Source organism: Nasonia vitripennis, chromosome 4 (assembly GCF_009193385.2).
Source record: "Nasonia vitripennis strain AsymCx chromosome 4, Nvit_psr_1.1, whole genome shotgun sequence".
In the NCBI taxonomy this organism is placed as follows: Eukaryota; Metazoa; Arthropoda; class Insecta; order Hymenoptera; family Pteromalidae; genus Nasonia; species Nasonia vitripennis.
Genome location: NC_045760.1, coordinates 12,786,587 through 12,804,494, shown reverse-complemented (window position 1 = coordinate 12,804,494; position 17,908 = coordinate 12,786,587). Strand labels below are relative to the sequence as shown.

At 44.7% G+C, this 17,908-nt stretch overlaps 1 protein-coding gene across 3 annotated transcripts in view; it reads left to right on the top strand.

Annotated features, from left to right (window-relative positions):
* Nucleotides 1-17,908, top strand: part of LOC100680475 (muscle M-line assembly protein unc-89) — a 79,377-nt gene that overhangs the window by 41,495 nt on the left and 19,974 nt on the right. For all 3 annotated transcript variants that reach the window (XM_031928890.1, XM_031928889.1, XM_031928891.1), the window contains exons 4-8: nucleotides 7,873-8,096; nucleotides 9,367-9,477; nucleotides 10,923-11,147; nucleotides 12,463-12,759; nucleotides 14,037-14,167. In XM_031928890.1, the coding sequence (XP_031784750.1) occupies nucleotides 7,873-8,096; nucleotides 9,367-9,477; nucleotides 10,923-11,147; nucleotides 12,463-12,759; nucleotides 14,037-14,167 (988 nt within the window). The remainder of the gene's footprint in view (nucleotides 1-7,872; nucleotides 8,097-9,366; nucleotides 9,478-10,922; nucleotides 11,148-12,462; nucleotides 12,760-14,036; nucleotides 14,168-17,908) is intronic.

Sequence of the window (17,908 nt, the reverse complement as noted above, 5' to 3'; positions counted from 1 at the left end):
CCACAGCGTCATCGACGCTGGCGGTAAATATATGAACGCATGAACATGTATACTGCAGAAGAGGGCGCTGACAAACAAAAAGCTCGCCGCGTAATTAATGAACGGCTTTTAATAACCGCTTTGCGCGAAAGAGCGGCCGTAGTCGAGCGTCTTCTTCTCCATGAATGAAAGCTTATACGGTCGGAGCCCATTAACGGAGAGCTTTGGCAGCGAAACTCTAGAGTATATAGTATAGTGGAGCAGCATCGCAGGCGAGATTGAAAATAATACTGGGGAGGCACTCAAGCTTGATGGAAAATGCGACGCGCGAATATAATAAACCGAAAAGCTCGCGGAACAATCGGATCTTTGTTATTTCTCTCTCTCTCTCTCTCTCTCTCTCTCTCTCTCTCTCTCTCTCTCTCTCTCTCTCTCTCTCTCTCTCTCTCTCTCTCTCTCTCTCTCTCTCTGCTGGTAGAATGCTGATAGATTAATCCAGTACCGCGTTTGGGGAATCAATTACGGGCGAGGCAAGTTTGTCGGCAAATAACACATTACAGTATCTGCGGAGAGGGCTCGATCACCTGTCTTTCGTCTGCCTCGCGCAAACCGTCTCGAAACGTCACCGACAGAGTTAGAGAGAGAGAGAGAGAGAGAGAGAGAGAGAGAGAGAGAGAGAGAGAGAGAAAGAGAGAGAGAGAGAGAGAGAGAGAGAGAGAGAGCAATTACGAATCAATAGAACTGTCATCAGCCGAATTGCTAGTTGAATTACAATGCGGCTAATTCCGGAGAACTCCGGCAACTCTCTGTCTGCGCGCTGGAGAAAGTCTTTGTTACATTGACTGAGAGTATTATACGTGCACAGGCATCTCGTCCCGCGTTGGCTAACTGTATATATAGAAGTGGCAAACTTGCGCTCGTGGGAAACGAACCGGTGCTTCATACTCTCGCCACTACATTCCATCTCGTTTATCCAAATCGAGCCGATTCCTCTAAAAATCCAGTCAGCAGTAACAGAGCAGCTGCTCGATCGATCAACGGAGCTGATGCCGATTAGAGCGCGAGACTCGAATCAACTGCGCGGTAGTATAGGCAAACGCGCGCCTAATCGCACCGATGTAAGACGTAATCCCCTCGCAGCTCTTCTCCTCCGTCCGCGATGTAGATCCAGCAGAGGCGATTGCTCTCAATCGTCCCGCAGGGAACAAAGCGAACGACAGCGGCGGCTATTACATTTCCGCGGAAACGTCGACGCGATACACGCTTCTGCTGCTGCTGCTGTTACAACTCCTTGTATATACCAACGTCCAAACAATCAGCCGAGGTTCTCCCGCATCTGCGGAATCTCTCTCGGGAATAGCGTAGCTACAGCAGGCTCTCGCAGGACTGAAGAGCCTCGATTGGTGGACTCGCTCTCAGAATCTTATCACGCTTGCTTGGAACCTAATTCCAACTTGCCACTCGGCCATTTTTACGTTATGTCCCGCGCTCTCGCCGCGAGCGGGCCGCTGCTACTGCCGGCTCTGTATATCCGTAATCCCGAACTATTGCAGCTGTCCTGCAGCAGCTCGCAATGCTTTCACGAGCTCTTTTAAGTCTTCTACTATAATGTATACAACTTCTTTCATCGCTGAGATAATTTCGCTTCGTTATGCCGAGTGCTATACTTATACTGCGTCGATGAACGTATGCTGGTATTCGCTTCTAGTATACGAATCCAACGTTTTGCTACGGCAGATCGAGAGACCAAGTATTTTTATAATAAGATCATGATGAGCAATGCAGCGATATCGCGTGCGAAGGTGCACTGAGAGAAAAGAATCCTTGTTACGGATAGGATCTTATAAATGTATAAAAGTTGCCTGTTTTACCGAGTCGATCGCGAAGAGAGCGAGATGAAAGTAATGCTTTCTTCGCCCTTCCTCGGCCGTCATCGATGACTTTTTCGGCGGCGATTAATACGCGTAGCGACAGTTACCGGCGGCGACTCGCGAGAGAAGGAGGTCAAGCGTCGACCTTTTCTGATTAGTCTTATTAATAAAGTATGGTTTAGAACATTAATAGTTTTCAATGATTATTGTTGAATCCTATCTTCGTCTTGTCCCTAACAAAATGGTGCCGAAACCCGGGAATTACTTTCGCCCGGACTTTTGTTATGCGGGATAAGCGAACATTTGTTTAAATAAAGAGATACGCGGCACAAGTGATGGCATACATGTACAAGAAGCAAGAACAACATCAATCCATGGATGCAGCTTGTCGAGAGAAAAGAGGAATTTCGAGTCGGAAGCTAACCTGGCTACACGTGGATGCTGAGAACAAAGGCGGAACGAGGACTCGATGACACGACGAACTTTGGCGGACAACCGATGGATGCTTGGCCTGGGATTCCATACGAGATCAAAAGCTTTGAATTTGTTAAGCGGATTCATCAAGTTGCAAAAGTGACAAATCTAAAGATAAGTACTTGTGTAATTATTGACTTATATAGAGAGAGCGTAGAATTTCTTTGTTACTAAACGAGACATTTCGAGTAAAAGTTGTAGTACAGTTGCGCGCGATTGAAATTAAGATTAATTGCAAATTTGGTCGTAGATAAATTGATTTGTACATTTGTGTCTAGTTTTGTGTCAAGCATTTTTGGGAATAAAGTCGGAATTCACGATTCGCCTTCACGTAGAAAATACTACGAAAAACGATTTTGTATTTTAGTTTGTGTTTTTTGCTTAGTTTTTGATATGATAAAATTATAGCTTTTTGTAAAACTGAATCGAAATCTAGTAAAGCCAGTCGGTATTTTGAGATAGTGGTAAATCTTATCAGAAATTTGTTATAATTTGTGACTGAGGGATGTTTGATATACACGAACAAAAAGCTATTGTAAGTAATTTGTTAATCCTTCCTATCCGCTAAAGTAATTGAGTAGTATTCGAAGATAAAGCAAATAAACAATTGTTTCAAGACGTAATTTTGGATCGCGTTGCAGTTTAGTAAATTAATATGGTTTATCGAGTTGACAAAAGTTAGTTTGTTCGTTAAGGTACCTATTACATTTTATTTACTAGTCAATGCGGAAAAGTTGGATTGGAATACATTTGGTTTTCTTAGAGTTGCGTAAAATTAAAAGTAATTGTCGCGTGACGTCATAGTGATTCAAGCTATACATGCCGAACTCTCGATTGTGCTCGAAATCTTCGTAGTCAAGGTATCGGGTTACGAACGGGCAACGCTTGCCGGGCTCATTTAGCGCGCGCGATTATCAATTATTCTTCGAATGGCAAAGACAAAGAACGACTTTGGTATTTTAACGTCTTAATTCGAATTTAATTAATTTGTCGTCGTGCTCGTTTTGATAGCGCTAAGGAGTTAAAAGTTTGCAAATATACTGCCTGTAAAATTTGTTCTAGGGAGGATTTCAAGCAGCTATTTCCTAAAATCGCAAATGCCCAAATCAACTTTGGTGTCGGAGGTAACATTGGGGTTACTGGGTACATCGACCATGGCACCATCATCCAAGGAGGAGTGCACTACCTTGCACAGCTGGCAGCAACCATCGTCGCAACCCCGAGTGAGCAAGAGAGTGGAAAGGAGAAGCGTCAGCGAGAGCAACGATGTCACAACGGCGGACCAGGTGGAAGGCGCCTTCGAAGTCGCGTGAATTTATTGCTTCTTTTTGCGGATTTTAAAATATTAGATAAGGTAAAGGTTCCGTGAAGAGTTTGGCATTTCGTTTTTATTGTATTCAGGAAATTAAGTCGATTCATGGAACATAGTTTGACAAATGTATAATACAAGGCATAGCAAGCATTTCTCCGTGATTATGCCATGAAAATTCAAGATCATGCTAGTGTAGGAAAATTGATCTGTGGCGGCTAGACTAAGTGGCAGGATTGTGAGAGACGTGTGTTCACGCTATGGTTTTGGGAAATATAATTGGACGTAAAGAAATTTGATTAGTTTGAGAAAATTTAGCTTAACTGATGGAGTTTAGCCAGCTTAGTGAATCGGTAACTTAATTGATTTGGATTAGTGATTAGCTCTTTTTGATTCAAGGTGGAACATTGAAATTAAAGTAATCAGATGGAATTAAATAGAATTTGAAATAATTGATGACAATTAAATGACCAAGTGAAATTATTGAATCGGAAATTAAACAAATGTATTTTGAATGCCAAAATCTTTATAAATAATATGAGGATATTTTTAGTTACACGCAGTTGTGCCCTCGTGCTCGTATTTAGGTTAGGTAGAATGAGAAATTGTTGAATTTTGAATCAGTATGAAGAATTTAGGTGTGCTTAACAAGTTTTAAATTGTAGGATGAAAATACATGTTAACTGACTATTAATCAGTAGGCTTTTGAGGCGCTGCGATTTGGTTGATAAAAAAGAAAACTAAATGCGCGGGATTTCACGCAGTAGGCTTTTGAGGCGCTGCGACTTGCTTGATCGGAATACGATTTCATTCATTTAGGGCGTTAGAATTAATGTTAAGTAGAGAAATTAATCGGAAGGAAATAGCATGATATTTTTGTTTATAAATTCATTTGATTTATCAGGAATTATGATTGTGCGTAACTCTAATCACTTCAACTCGGATAACTTTCTATTGCGCGCTTAAGGTCTCAATAAATTGACGGAGGCTTTGGGTTAGGCGATTTTTGTTTAGTAAATTCCGGTAAAATCGAAAATCTGTGATCTGTAGGCGCGGATTCTATGATCAACAACCCGTCAAGCAGGAGCACACAGGGAGAGCTACAGGGGAGTAGCTAGAGTGTGGGTTATTGGGAATACCAAATCGGCGTACAATGACGCTCTTGATGTGCGAAGAAGCTTGCGAGTGCTGAAGGTCATTCAAATGTTGAGGCTAAAGTTTAAGCAGGGAGAACGCCGTGGTGGTGCCCGATTTGGTAATGCGTTGTAGTCCAGAAGTTTTAATTAATTTTCGCAGTGATTCGTTAATGATTGATTGAAATACAAGGATAGTGTTAGATACTTAAATACGAGTACAGAGAGCATGGCTGTATAAATAAAGCGGAAAGTGTCCGATGCCGTTTCCCCTCACCGAGTTTTGCACGGTTTCCTCGGAGGCATAGGGCAAATGCCAGGGATTATGTGTTTTGAGTCCGTGCTTAATGCTCAAAATTACAGGCAGCATTTTTTAAGTTATTAATTATAATATTTCGGATATCAATAAAATCCACGTAAGGGAGGGTCGAGGCTGTGACGAGGGGGAGCGGGTAGAGAGAGAACGAGAGAGTGCTCGCTCGCGGTTGGAAATCGGTAGAAATAGGTGCGCGCGCGTCGGCTGTGCTCCCATAGCGCGGAACCATTTTGGAGGTTCTGTCGCTTCTGGCCCCCAGCTAGGGGTGACTTGGCACCCTGAGGCTGTTTGGACTCCAAAGGGAGCTTGCTCCATTGCTTTGAGGGTCCCACGTTGCACGGGGAAGCCGAAAGGCGGGCCGTGGCACGTTCTTGGCTGAGGAGCGAGGCGACGTAGCGGCGACCTTTTATGTGGCTCTGAATTATGGCGAGTGAGACTCTAGGTTCGAGCGATAAGTTCCCTCTCTCTCCGCGATTCGTCGGCGATCATCGGCAACGGATTAGGCGATAACTATAACCATAATCTGCGGGCAGCGACGGGCGGTGATGGATACAGAGCGAAAGGGATCAATGATTATATGATTGCAGATTTATTTATCGTCTACGCAATGTATGTCCATTGAAAGACTTAAAGGTGATTGGAATATTCTTGTTTAGCTGCGATCCAAACTCAAAGTAGCGTGCGAGGTGTGTTCGAAGAAGGAACGTGTAGGTGTATAATTTAATCATTTAGAAAGCTTCTGTAACTGCAAAGATTGTAAATATGAAATACAGCTAATAGTATTACGAATGCGAGCGATTTGTTAGTAGCTAAGATCCAGTGTAAATATCGTCGATCAATTGTTGTAATATAACACATGTCAAGATATATTAGATTTGTAATTCAACGGAAAAGTATAGTTTTGCGAAAGATGAATATAAGTCGATAGAAAAGATAAAGGTACAAAACAAATGTTTTGTACGAGGGGGAGTGTTATTACGGATAGGAACTTATAAATGTATAAAAGTTGCCTGTTTTACCGAGTCGATCGCGAAGAGAGCGAGATGAAAGGAATTATGTAATATAAGCAATGTGCTCGGCTTTCTTCGCCCTTCCTCGGCCGTCATCGATGACATTTTCGGCGGTGATTAATACGCGTAGCGACAGTTACCGGCGGCGACTCGCGAGAGAAGGAGGTCAAGCGTCGACCTTTTCTGATTAGTCTTATTAATAAAGTATGGTTTAGAACATTAATAGTTTTCAATAATTATTGTTGAATCCTATCTTTAGGTAGGTGTATAATTTGTTGAATCCTATCTTCGTCTTGTCCCTAATAATCCTTGATACAAAGAAGAATTCTTAACTGTTAAGAAAATTAGATTAAAATATGGAGAAATCCAAGCGTCTTAACAGTTAGGTTTTCAGATTTTTTAATTTCTGTAACTTTCTTTCCATCGACATAAAATCACTAGCACTTTATAATTACTTGCTTTCACTTCTTATTATCATTTAGTATCGCTCTGAAACTATTCGATGTTGAAAGATTCTTTGTTTTTGCAAAATATATTCGAATGATAGCACGATAGGTATCATACGAATATAATCTTACACATAACCCCGCTTTTTTGTGTGCATGAAACTATCACAAAATATGCTTTCTTCCAGGTACGTAAAAAAAGCATATCACGCGTGAAATATATAAGTGAAATATAAGTATAAACGCAGGTACGGGTCTCCGATTGCAGCCGACACGTCTCGACGCCTCGCGTAGTCGCGTGCCGACAAGTCGCGCTGTTGCTGCACTCGGTGAATAAGTTTTTACCGACGGTGCGCCACAATCGCTCAAAAATTCCCAAATACTTAATAGTTAAGAATTCTTCTCTTACTATGAAGAAATTTTCGTTTGCAACAAATACATGAAAAATAAGTTGCCGTTAAGTCGCGAATCCTTTGTGACAAGGATTCTTTTCTCGCAGTGTGGGAATTCAGCGTGCGTCAATAAAATCGCGCTTTCCGACGAAAGATAGCGAATCAACTTCAATAGCATTAATTGGAATTCTTTCTGATACTAGGAGCTCTGGAAATTTCTATAGGACCACTCGGAGGTATCGGTATTTTGTCGGCACAATCGGTATAAATTTGATTTGGTTTATGTCATCGCAGTTTTACAAGAATACAACCTCCGTTGAAACTTCATATGTACACCCGCATACATATAGGTATATGAGTTTGTCCGCTAACAGGGATATCGCAATAATAACGCAATACTCTTCGCTAAACTATTTTTTAATACAACCTTCGTACGCCATGAGAAACGAAGCTCAAAAATATTTCTGCTTCTCCGATTTTGTTTAACACGGAGACCGATCCTGAGCTTTCAAAGTGTCGCGCGCGTTATAAAAGCGTTAATATTTTAAGATGCTTTGACGTTTGAAAATAACTGGAGTACGCGCATGTATGTTGAAGATCTTTGTCCGCGCTCGAGCTGCGCACTTTGAACAGTTTCGTGGCGTGTGCGAGAGCCTGGCTCGTTAAGTTTTATTCATAGAAATTTTTGCAAAACTCTTTTATGCTCCTTTTCCCTTTGCCCCCTTACATCCTCTTGTCCGAACCGACATGCACGCAGTTTCTTAAAACGAAAAGAAACGCGACGTTTTTTCACAGAAGAGGTAATTCAAATTATGGTACACTGCTCTCGATAAACTCGAAGCAAAGCGATGCGAAGCGAATGTATACATATAGCGAGTAAGAAAAAGTCAGGGGAAGTTTAATTAAAAACTCTGTTCGTTTGTCTCTGTCTCTTTTTCGCAGTTTGGACGCACGGAACGTCGGAGGAGACCTGTACAAAGCCGTTCATTGGACCATGAGCGGAAGCCTCGGAAATCGAACGTATTTCCAGGTAGACGAGGGGAACCTGGCCTCGGCCAGACTGAAAGTCAAAGCTGTCGCTTACGAGGACCAGGGAGTATTCCGATGCCGGGTCGACTTCGACAAGTCGCCTACCCACAACTTCCTCGTCAACCTCACGCTAATAGGTAAATTTCCACCTGTCGATTTATCCGCTTCTCCTCGCAGCTGCACGACGACTGCTAAAAACACTTCTCTGCGACGAACTATGTCGGCGGCAACTCTCTTGCGCGCGTGTCCTAGGCTATATACGTATATATACGGGTCTTTTGCGCTCCGAGGTTTTCCGACGACGAAATCGAATTCCGAACTATAAATTGAGAGAACTCCTCCTCGCGTTTGATAATCTAATTCGTCAACTTTTGCGACCGACCGAGAATAGTGGAAAGATTGATCAGTTTTTTTCGAAATTAACAACGTTGAGCTTTCGGGTGTACGGACGACAAATCGTTGCGCTTTCGTCGGATAAATTGCTCAGAGACTTCGTATATCTCTCAGCTGTAGTTTCATTCGTGCGATACCAAAAATTTCCCAAAGCAAAGCAGGGAGAGAGAGCGCGTACCCTCATTCATCCTAGTATAGAGCTGGATGAAAAGTGGCTCGTCGTCGCTTGAGTTTACCTTGCGGGGCTGGCGACGATAATTGGAGGATAATTGCCTAAGCAAGAGCAAAAGAGAGCCCGCACACTAGGCTGTGTGTACGGTAACGCCGGGACGAGAGGAGGAATGTGTGGCACAAAGGATGGAGCGAAGGGTGACAGAGCAAGGGCAAGTTCTCGCTCTCTGTCCTCGTATAAAGCGTCGACATTTACAGGTTCGCCGCGAAATGGGCGTCGTATAACTCGGGCGTTAGGGGGTCTCCCAACTATATTTCCGCTTTATGCTTGTAATGACCTGCGGGGATGCACGCGGTTCTTTCTGCTCTTCCCCCGCACTTTTAACGACCGGTCATAGTCCCGAGCTCTGCGCTGCGGTCTTACGCGTAAAAGAAAATTTTCAAATTTACGACGCCGCCGCTGCCGCCACCGCGTTGTTGCCTCTCTCCGTCCCCCTTTCATCTTGCTTTGAGATTCAAGCGAGCGCCCTCTCTCTTTTTAAGCCTCTCTGTTGACATAAACTCGCGCTCGCCGTGTGTACGCGCAGCCGGAGGAAAGATATCTCATTAGAATAAAAATAAAGAGCGGGTAACGAACGACTGCAGCGAGGGCGGAGGCAGAACGAATGCGCCCTGCGCAGGTGCGCGACGGATGAACGATGTGCAGCCGCGAAACTTGACTCGCTCCCTCCCTTCCTCCCTCGCTCGTTCCGACAGTTGATTCCTTTGTGCGCGCGAGCTCTCCGGGTGTGTGTAAGTCGTATCTCTGTTGCGCGGAATAAAGAGCCTCGATATCTTTTCCAGAGCAGCCGACTAAGCCCGTAATTTACGATGCACAAGGCAGGGAAGTGACAGGAGTGGGTGGACCGTTTCTCGAAGGTTATGACCTTCTCTTGACTTGTCAAGTATCCGGTGGTAAGTATACAGACTTTTTTATACGCTTCTTTCGCCTCTCTCTCTCTCTCTCTCTCTCTCACTCACTTTTTTGTCGCGCATCTTCCTTTTCGCACGGCCGTTTCGACATTTTTTCAAGCGCACAGCAGTCGCGCGCTCCGTATATCGGATCGTGGGGGCTGTATTCAAAGGGACGATAAAGGCCCGCGATGAAAACTTACTATGCAGCCCGAGAGAGGGAAAGAGGCCGAGCTCATTAATCTCGCGTTTAATTAATCACGGCGGCTGGCTCTACCCTTTTTCATGCTACGTAATCGATTCGATCGCGAGAAGCCGCGCGGACTTTGCGTCGATGAAAGACTACATATAGCTCGTCGCGCCGTATTATCCAGCTGACGATAACTCTTGGAGCTGTTATTCCTATATACGTAATTCAGTACATTCGAAATCACTCGATCGGCTAAGCGCAAAGACAAATAAGAAAATACCGAGGCGGCAGCCGCGAACGTAGCTCCGATCAAAGGACCATCTTAATTCTCGAGCTGCGAGCCTGAAAACAGGCGAGAGAGACCCGCGAAAGGTCCTTTGAAGCCGCGGCAAACGAGCGGCCAATCAACGGGCCGAAGCCGCTCGAATAGCCGTCGTACCTAACTATCGCGTTTCGGCGGTATTCGCGGACTCCGTGCGCAGTCAGCCGTGAGAGCGAGTCTTTCTGTGGCTCCGGAAAAAGACTCTTGTCGCCATGTAAATTGGCTCGGCGCCCCTCTAATTTCCCGTTCATTTAGCGCGACAAGACAAAGCTCTCCCGGGCGGGACTCGTCGCTCTCAAATAGCCGAAGGTGCTGATACTCGAGAAGCCGCAACTGTGAATTCGGTGAAAAAGAATTGATGAAAAAATTATTACTCTGCCAACTATACAGCCGCATCGCACGCAATATATACACACCTTGAAATATCGGTGCTGCAGCCCGCGCGATCAAAGAGCGCAGCACGAGGGGGATAATCCTGGACACGGGGCTTTAAACTAGTAGGTGCGCGTTTTATGTGGTCGACAAGCCGCACGCGCGGACTCGGACAGGTAGAGCTGAGTACACAGACGACGCTCGCGGCAAAGTCCGCGCGCGGTTCACAAAGACGGATTAGCATAGGAATTACTTCCGATTGGACGACGGGGGAGCGCAGAGCCCTCAAAGTAATGCCGTCAGCTCGTTCATTTTATCGGCCGCTTGCGAATAAGCTCCCTCTGTATATCTGTACGTCTCTCGTTTTCCCGATCACCGTGTATGCGTCAAACGCGAGGATCAGATGAGGCGGATGAAAAGCAACTCCATGTGTACTATGTGCAAAAATGAGAAAATCCCCCGAGAAAATACCGGCAGTGATTTTTCGATTAAACAAATCTTGCGCTTTTATATCTGCTTCATCTCTCTAATACAGCTTTTTACCGAAACTTCCCTCGTCCGCAGGAAAGCCACGTCCGAGGGTGAGCTGGTGGCAAGGCGACGTACTGCTGGACGACGTTATGGAGACGCCGCTGGTGAGCGGCTCGGCGAGCAAGTTTACGGAGAATCGTTTATTCATCGGCCGAGTCACGAGATCTTTATGGGGCGCGAAGCTCGAGTGCCGAGCTGAATCCAGCGCGCAGGAGAAATCAAAGATGGTCGTGAGGAAGGTGCCGCTGGACATTTATCGTAAGTTGCGGAAACGCTTTGCCCGCTTTTCACGAAACGCTACACTGCTTATCCATAAACCGCCGCGCGCGCTTGCTGCATTATTTATACCACGCGGGCCGCGCGCTCGCTTCACGCGTATGCGCGTAGCTCGTCGCTCTTTCGAATGTGCTTTCTCGCGTTCGTTTTTGCGGATATTTCGCTAGAAAAAGCGCGCGTGTCGTAAAATCGATTTTAAAAGCCAATCGATGTTGAGCGTGTGCGAGGGCATTATTTTAAATCCGTCAGTTTTTATTGCGCTCCAAAAATGACGAATTTTCTAAATGTGTTGTATCGTTTATTGCTGTATCATGCATCAATGTTAAAAAAATGTATGGAACGAGCCGTTGTTCAATATCATATCGTACTTTAAGCCTGCGCGGATGCAAACGGAAAATGCATGTTAATTTTGACCCTCTGATTTCTTTTGATTTTTATTTTAGCATTATTAGAAATTAACTTGTTTGATAGCGAGTATATTTTTAACTCTACTGCTTTTTTCTTCAACCCTTTTTTAAAGCTATTTCGTACGATATAATTTTGAAAATATGACACTGTGTGCCCCAAAAACTGACGGATTCAAAAACAATCTCTTTCTGCGCAAAAAGCATCAAAGCGTATAGTATATTTCCTTTTCGTCAGAGTAACGCGAAAACACACAACACAGAGGGCATCCACGCGATAGGGAGTCTCTTCCACTCGTGAATTTTCAATCTCTGCGAGTTCGCGCGGTTCAGCGGCCATAAAAGTCGCCACGCATGTAAATCTCGTATCGCTCTGTCAGGCATCTGCGCGCGAAAGAAAGGGGACAAGAAAAAGAATCTAAATATAGAGAATAAGCGAAAAAGCCCGGCACACACAGTGACCCGTATATGTATACGCGCGCGCAGGCGCGCCTGTGTACGCAGAGCGGAAGCCGAATGAATTCTGTCGTGGAGCAGCGCACTTTTAAAAATGCAACTCCCTTTGACTCGAGGGCAACGGTTTTTTTCCTAGAAACGCGCTCATCGTGTATGCCTGCGCGTGTTTGAAGAGGAGTATCAGAAAAAAGTAACTCGCGCGACATGTCCCGGCGTATGCTTGTATGGCGGACACGTGACGCCGCCTTTGGTCTGTTATTTTCGACCGTATACATACGCGCATCGCAATAATGATTTGCATCGCGTGTTCAATGCTAATTCCGACGAATGCAAAGAAAGCACCGAGCGAGCAATTTCGGGCACATGAGCGATAAAATGGATTTTTTTCTCCCCGAGGCAAAGTTTGATCGCAGGGTTTTTCTTCTCCTGTGTTGCAGTGAAGCCGGCCGTGGTGAACATTGTCCTGGCCGAAGATGAGATTTACGCTGGCCGAGCGGTGAGCGCCCGCTGCGAGACTTGGGGAAGTTCCCCGGCGGCGCGCATCGTCTGGCGACTGGCCGGCCTCGTTATCCGCGAGTCCAGCCTAACGACCGAGCAGCGCAGCAACTTCACCGCCAGCAAGCTGGCCCTTGTCCTCGACAAGGACGACGACGGCAAGGAGCTGACCTGTCGCGCGGAAAATCCACGCTTCCCCGGGGGAGTTCTTGAGAGAACCAAAGTCCTCAGGGTCCTTTGTGAGTATTTACATATACCTGATGCGCGACCATCAACGGCTATCTTCTATGTAACGCTCGATTCGCCTTTATCCATTCGCGAGGGCCGAATACACCCAAAAAATGTCCTCTTGGATCAAGAGGAAATAATCTTAATTTAGGACCCAAAATTAAAATCATTATGAAGTAAAGGGATTCCGTTTGATTCAAATGAAGGACATTATTTTGGGTGTAGTTTATAGAGGAAACTCGAAGAAAACTGCGATTCCTTTTCAGTCCTGCGACTAAACGGCCGGTCGGATAGCAATCAAAGTCAAAGAGCGTGCTCTTTCTCCTCTCGAGTCATTACGGAATAACTCAAGTCCTCGAAAAGTCACGGCGGCGCAAACTTGCATCGATGGAGAGAAGAGCATCGCGTCGGGCCGTGTTTATACAAAGCCATTGAAACTCTGCTCGCCAGGACGAAACTTTCGTCGCCCGCATACATATATATATATATATATATCATCCATGAGCGCGTGCGCGTGCGTGCGAGGGAGATGGTCAAAGGGAGATGGGGGCCCGGAAGTGCAGCGGAGCAAGTTAGAGAGAGAGAGAGAGAGAGAGAGAGAGAGAGAGAGAGAGAGAGTGAGAGAAAGAGAGAGCGAGAGAGAGAGAGAGAGAGAGAGAGAGAGAGAAAGACACTCGAACTCACAGAAGGTGGATAGAATACAACAAGCGAAGAAGGAAACGTGAGGGGACAGACGGACCGACCTATACGAAGATTCCAAACTGATCGAACTTATACAGGGGGTGGGGCTTCGCTGTTTGCATTCCGATAGCCAGCCACTTCCTTCCTTCCTTCCTTCCCAGGCGATATCCTGCGCGCAGAGCCGGTTATCCCAGACGCTCGACGGAAGACTCTCGCCCCCTCTGATGCGCATATACCGCGCACCCCTGCACGAGTCAACATGCCCTTTTTCATCGGCCTTCTCTCGCTACCTTGATAATGCAATAGATTCGCGCATCCGCTGGACGGGTTTGCGGCCTTGTTTACCGGATATAAGGGACAGGCGACGAGGTCGCTGACTCGCGGATGCAAAGCAAACGTCCCGCTGTAGTTTATCTCCAAGGGAAAACGGAGCCACGGGAATTCCGTTCGGAATGCTCGCTGCGGTGCCGGAAGCCGAGCAACGAATATACAGATAAATAAAAAAGTTTTCTCGAGGAGGAGCAAGCAGAACGACTCAGCCGCGGACGATAGGAGTAATGTTAATAATAACAACCAGGCGTCATCGAGCTTTTTTCCTGTTTGGCAGACGGGCCGAGCGCCTCGGTCGAGCTGGCGATCGGTTTCAACATGGAAACCCTCAGGGAGGGCGACGACGTCAAGTTCGTCTGCAATTACCGGAGTAATCCAGAGCCAAGCAGCATCGAGTGGTTCCATAACGTAAGTGCATATTTATTTTTTTCTCCATCTCGTTCTATACACTCGTTTTTCCCCGCATAAATCCCCGTCTCTGTCTGACGTAGTTCTGCATTCCTTATAACCAGGCGCGTCGATGAATTAAATATCTCCGGCCTTGGAACACAAAGGCCTCAACGTCGTAAAAAATATAACGGATATTCCGCGCATCCATTTTCAATGCGTTATACTACTCTCAAAAGTCTACAAAGGACAAGGAGAGAGCCCGGCTGAGTATATATACCCGGAGGATGATAAATGTATTGTTCTTATACTGGCCTCGATAAACACAACCCCGCGCGCGAAACTCGAAGCTTCAGGCGCGTGTGTATGGGTACGCCGCGTACACCATTGATCACGCGAGTAGTGAGTCTTGCCTGATTGAATATAATAACCGCTTCTTTCTCCGCACGCTGCGCTTCGATGCATTTTCATTTGCGCATAACTCGGCCATCGCGCACACCCCGAGCGCTTTCGCATTATCCTATTCCAGTAGTATACGCAAAGTCTCTATTCGTTCTCGTTTAGTCCGCCAGGACGCTCTTCCTTTTTCTTCTTGCTTCATTTCGCTTAGATTATTTCAAAGGAAATAGAGCTATTAAAGAGCTGCAGTATAGAGTCTGGATTATTATTAGATTATGTAATGGATTTAAGCGAAAAGTCGCGCTACCATGGAATATATACTAAGGAGTTTTCAGTATAATTTAAGAAACGAGCTCTAACGTCAAACGCGAGCTACTTTGCTGATTCATACAAAACTTTTAAATAACAATTTAAAAAAAAAATTAAAAAAAAAATAGCTTCACGCGCGCTGAATTGTAGTGGAATTTTCAAAAGGGCCTTTCCTCGGTTTTTGCATCAATCGCGAGCAACGAATATGATCCGCGCATACTGCGCTCAGGAAAGCCGCAACATTTCATTTAACACGTGTACACAGCGAGAGGCCTTTGAGAAAAATGCGCTAAGGCGTAATCATCGGTATATGAAAACAATTCCGAGGAAACAAAAAGAAAGCCGGCTCGCGGCTTGAAACTGTAAACAAGTTGGAATAAGAGAAAAATCTGAGAAAATATCGCGGAAAATGCAAGTGAGCTGGAGCATGGAGCGACGATGCTCCCGACAAAGGCTCGATATTGGCGAGACGGCTAGAACGTTGATATGAATCAGAGCGAAACGATAGTGAAAAGTAGAGAAAAAAGTCGCAGTTTTATTACGGAGCTGTAAGAACGAGAGGGAAAGACTACTTAGGCAAATATGAAAAGGAAAAACGCTGCGAAAGAAAGCATGGCGGGAGAGACGCGGAGAGTTGAAAAATGAAGGAGGAAAAAATTCAAGAAGATATGTAGACTGGACCGTGAGGGCAGAGAGACTGGGTAGGAAAAAAGATGGGGCGCGGGAGGATGATTATTCGTGCCGGAGATACGCCTTGTACGCGCGAGATTGTACCCGGGGACAAGATGGGAAATGAACTCGCTGCGAGGAATACGTCTCTCGAGAAAGGGATGTGTGCTCGACGACTGCAGCTTGGAATTTTCAAAGCTCGCGACGCATCGGAAATTTAATCTCGCTGTAGTTTCATCGGACGCGACCCGACTATGCTGCTGATTCGAGATGAGCGAGCCATGTGCGGAAAAATGAACTCGAAGAGTTATTAATGGTAATGAAAGAGCTGCGGGACATTGGGGCTTCGAGTTGAGTCGTTAAGATTTTTCGAGAGCAAAGAAGGACGCACGTAAAACGTCGAAAGTTTTTCTGCGCCTGTAATACATATTTATTATTTCAGACTGCACAGCCGGGCTCTTCTCAAGAGGTACTCGATACCGCGACGGCAATCGATCTTTCTTCTACAGTATACAACGGCTGCAGCGCGCAAACTTTTCCGAGGTATCTTTCGTATTTTTCAGCAAACCGGTTTCCTTCATTAGCGAGGAAACTCGTGCATTCGCTAATGAGCAACCCGATCTGGTTTATCGATTTCTTTATAACTACTTCTTTGCCTCAATTTCAGCTTCATTTTTCTCGCCCCCCCCCCCCCCTATCTAGCAAACTTTGCCGGGGCAGTCTGTCTCTTCCAACTAAAACGGGAAAAATGTTATCACGAATAATTTGGCGAATTAAGCCTCGGGAGCGCTGGCATCTTTTAATGAGTAAGAAGAGTATCTCGACCATTTTTAGTCTCTCGTGTCTGCGAGAACCAGAGGCGAATCGAAAAGTTGAGCCTTTGCTCATTTAGATCGACATTTAAGAAGATTTATGACTCCGTTCATATCGCTATTGGATAATATAATCGAAGAATTTAAAAAATGTTTGGAATATTTACGATGAAATACCTACTCCGTTTTATTTTGATTCAGCATTTCGTTGAAATAGTAGATTACGCAACTAGTTCGAGGGGAACACGATTTACGCACGCATGTTAGTTCGCTGAACTACCACGAGTGCGTAAGTCGTGTTTCCCTCGCACGAGTTGCGTATACTATTTTTCATAACAAGTGTTGCGGAGCTCGACATTATACTAAATTAGTATATTATACAAATTAAATTTATTTCATAATGCGAAATAGGCCACGCTCCTGTGAAAGCTTATTCATACAAAAAGTTCGTTAAATCACACATTGTCGCTATATACGAGTGTAATTATACTAAACTAAAATATTTTTGCAAATTTAAAAATGAATTATTTTTAATAGAAAATTATTACATCTTTTATTAAAAAATATTAAACTAAAACACAAATATAGTGTATCGTACATTGTAGTTAATTATGATGATTATGTACATTAATTGTAACATTAGAATTATTAAAATGAAAAGAAATATTTTTGTCGATGCTTTCAATAGTAAATGATTGTTTGCTTTTTTCATCACTGTTTTGTCTACGTTTTTTCAACGATGAACCACATGTAGCTTGCTGCGTTACGGTTAATCGATAAAATTCATCCTCAGCGTGTGGTTCATTATCATCATCTCGATCTTCTGAATCAAATCTGGTTCTTTTTAACGAAACTGTTACAGATTTTTTGGGTTAATCAACTGTAATTTCTGCTCCAGAAGTAGATGCTACTTGATTGTCACACTGCGGCATGGGATTTTGGGTGGAATGTCATTTCCATAATCGGATATATCGTCTGTATCACAAGAACTGTTATCACTCATGTTTACTTTTCGGTTAGGTACCAATAGGTTATAAACAAGACGTCTTGCACTAATGATACACAATTTCGCAATCATACATATGTAAAACAAATGATAGCGACAGGATAGGTATCCCCACGCACGCTTATGAAAAATATATATAACACCAGCATAAGGTACATCATCGTTAGAAAGCGCGGAGTCAAACATCCATCTAAATTGCTCTCGAAGAAAGTAGATTCTCGAATTACACAGACTTTTTTCACCCATTCACATTTCCGGGCGTCCCGAGCGCTGCACATTCCGCGAAATAAGTTTTATCCGATTACTGCCGGCTGCGCGTTTCGAGAATATTTCCTCGTGAATTACGCGGACGGTGGGGAAAAAATGCCCTCGACAAATATTTTAGGAATATTATCATACTTTCATGCTAATAGAACAAGATAGCAAGGTGGAAAAAAAACGCGGACAATGATCATCTCTCTTCCCGACAACTGCGCAAAGGGAACATAGAGCCGGAAAGAGAATTACGTCCAAAGTGCATTTACACCTCCGGGTGCGGCAGTGCTACCACGACGAATAAAAAAAACA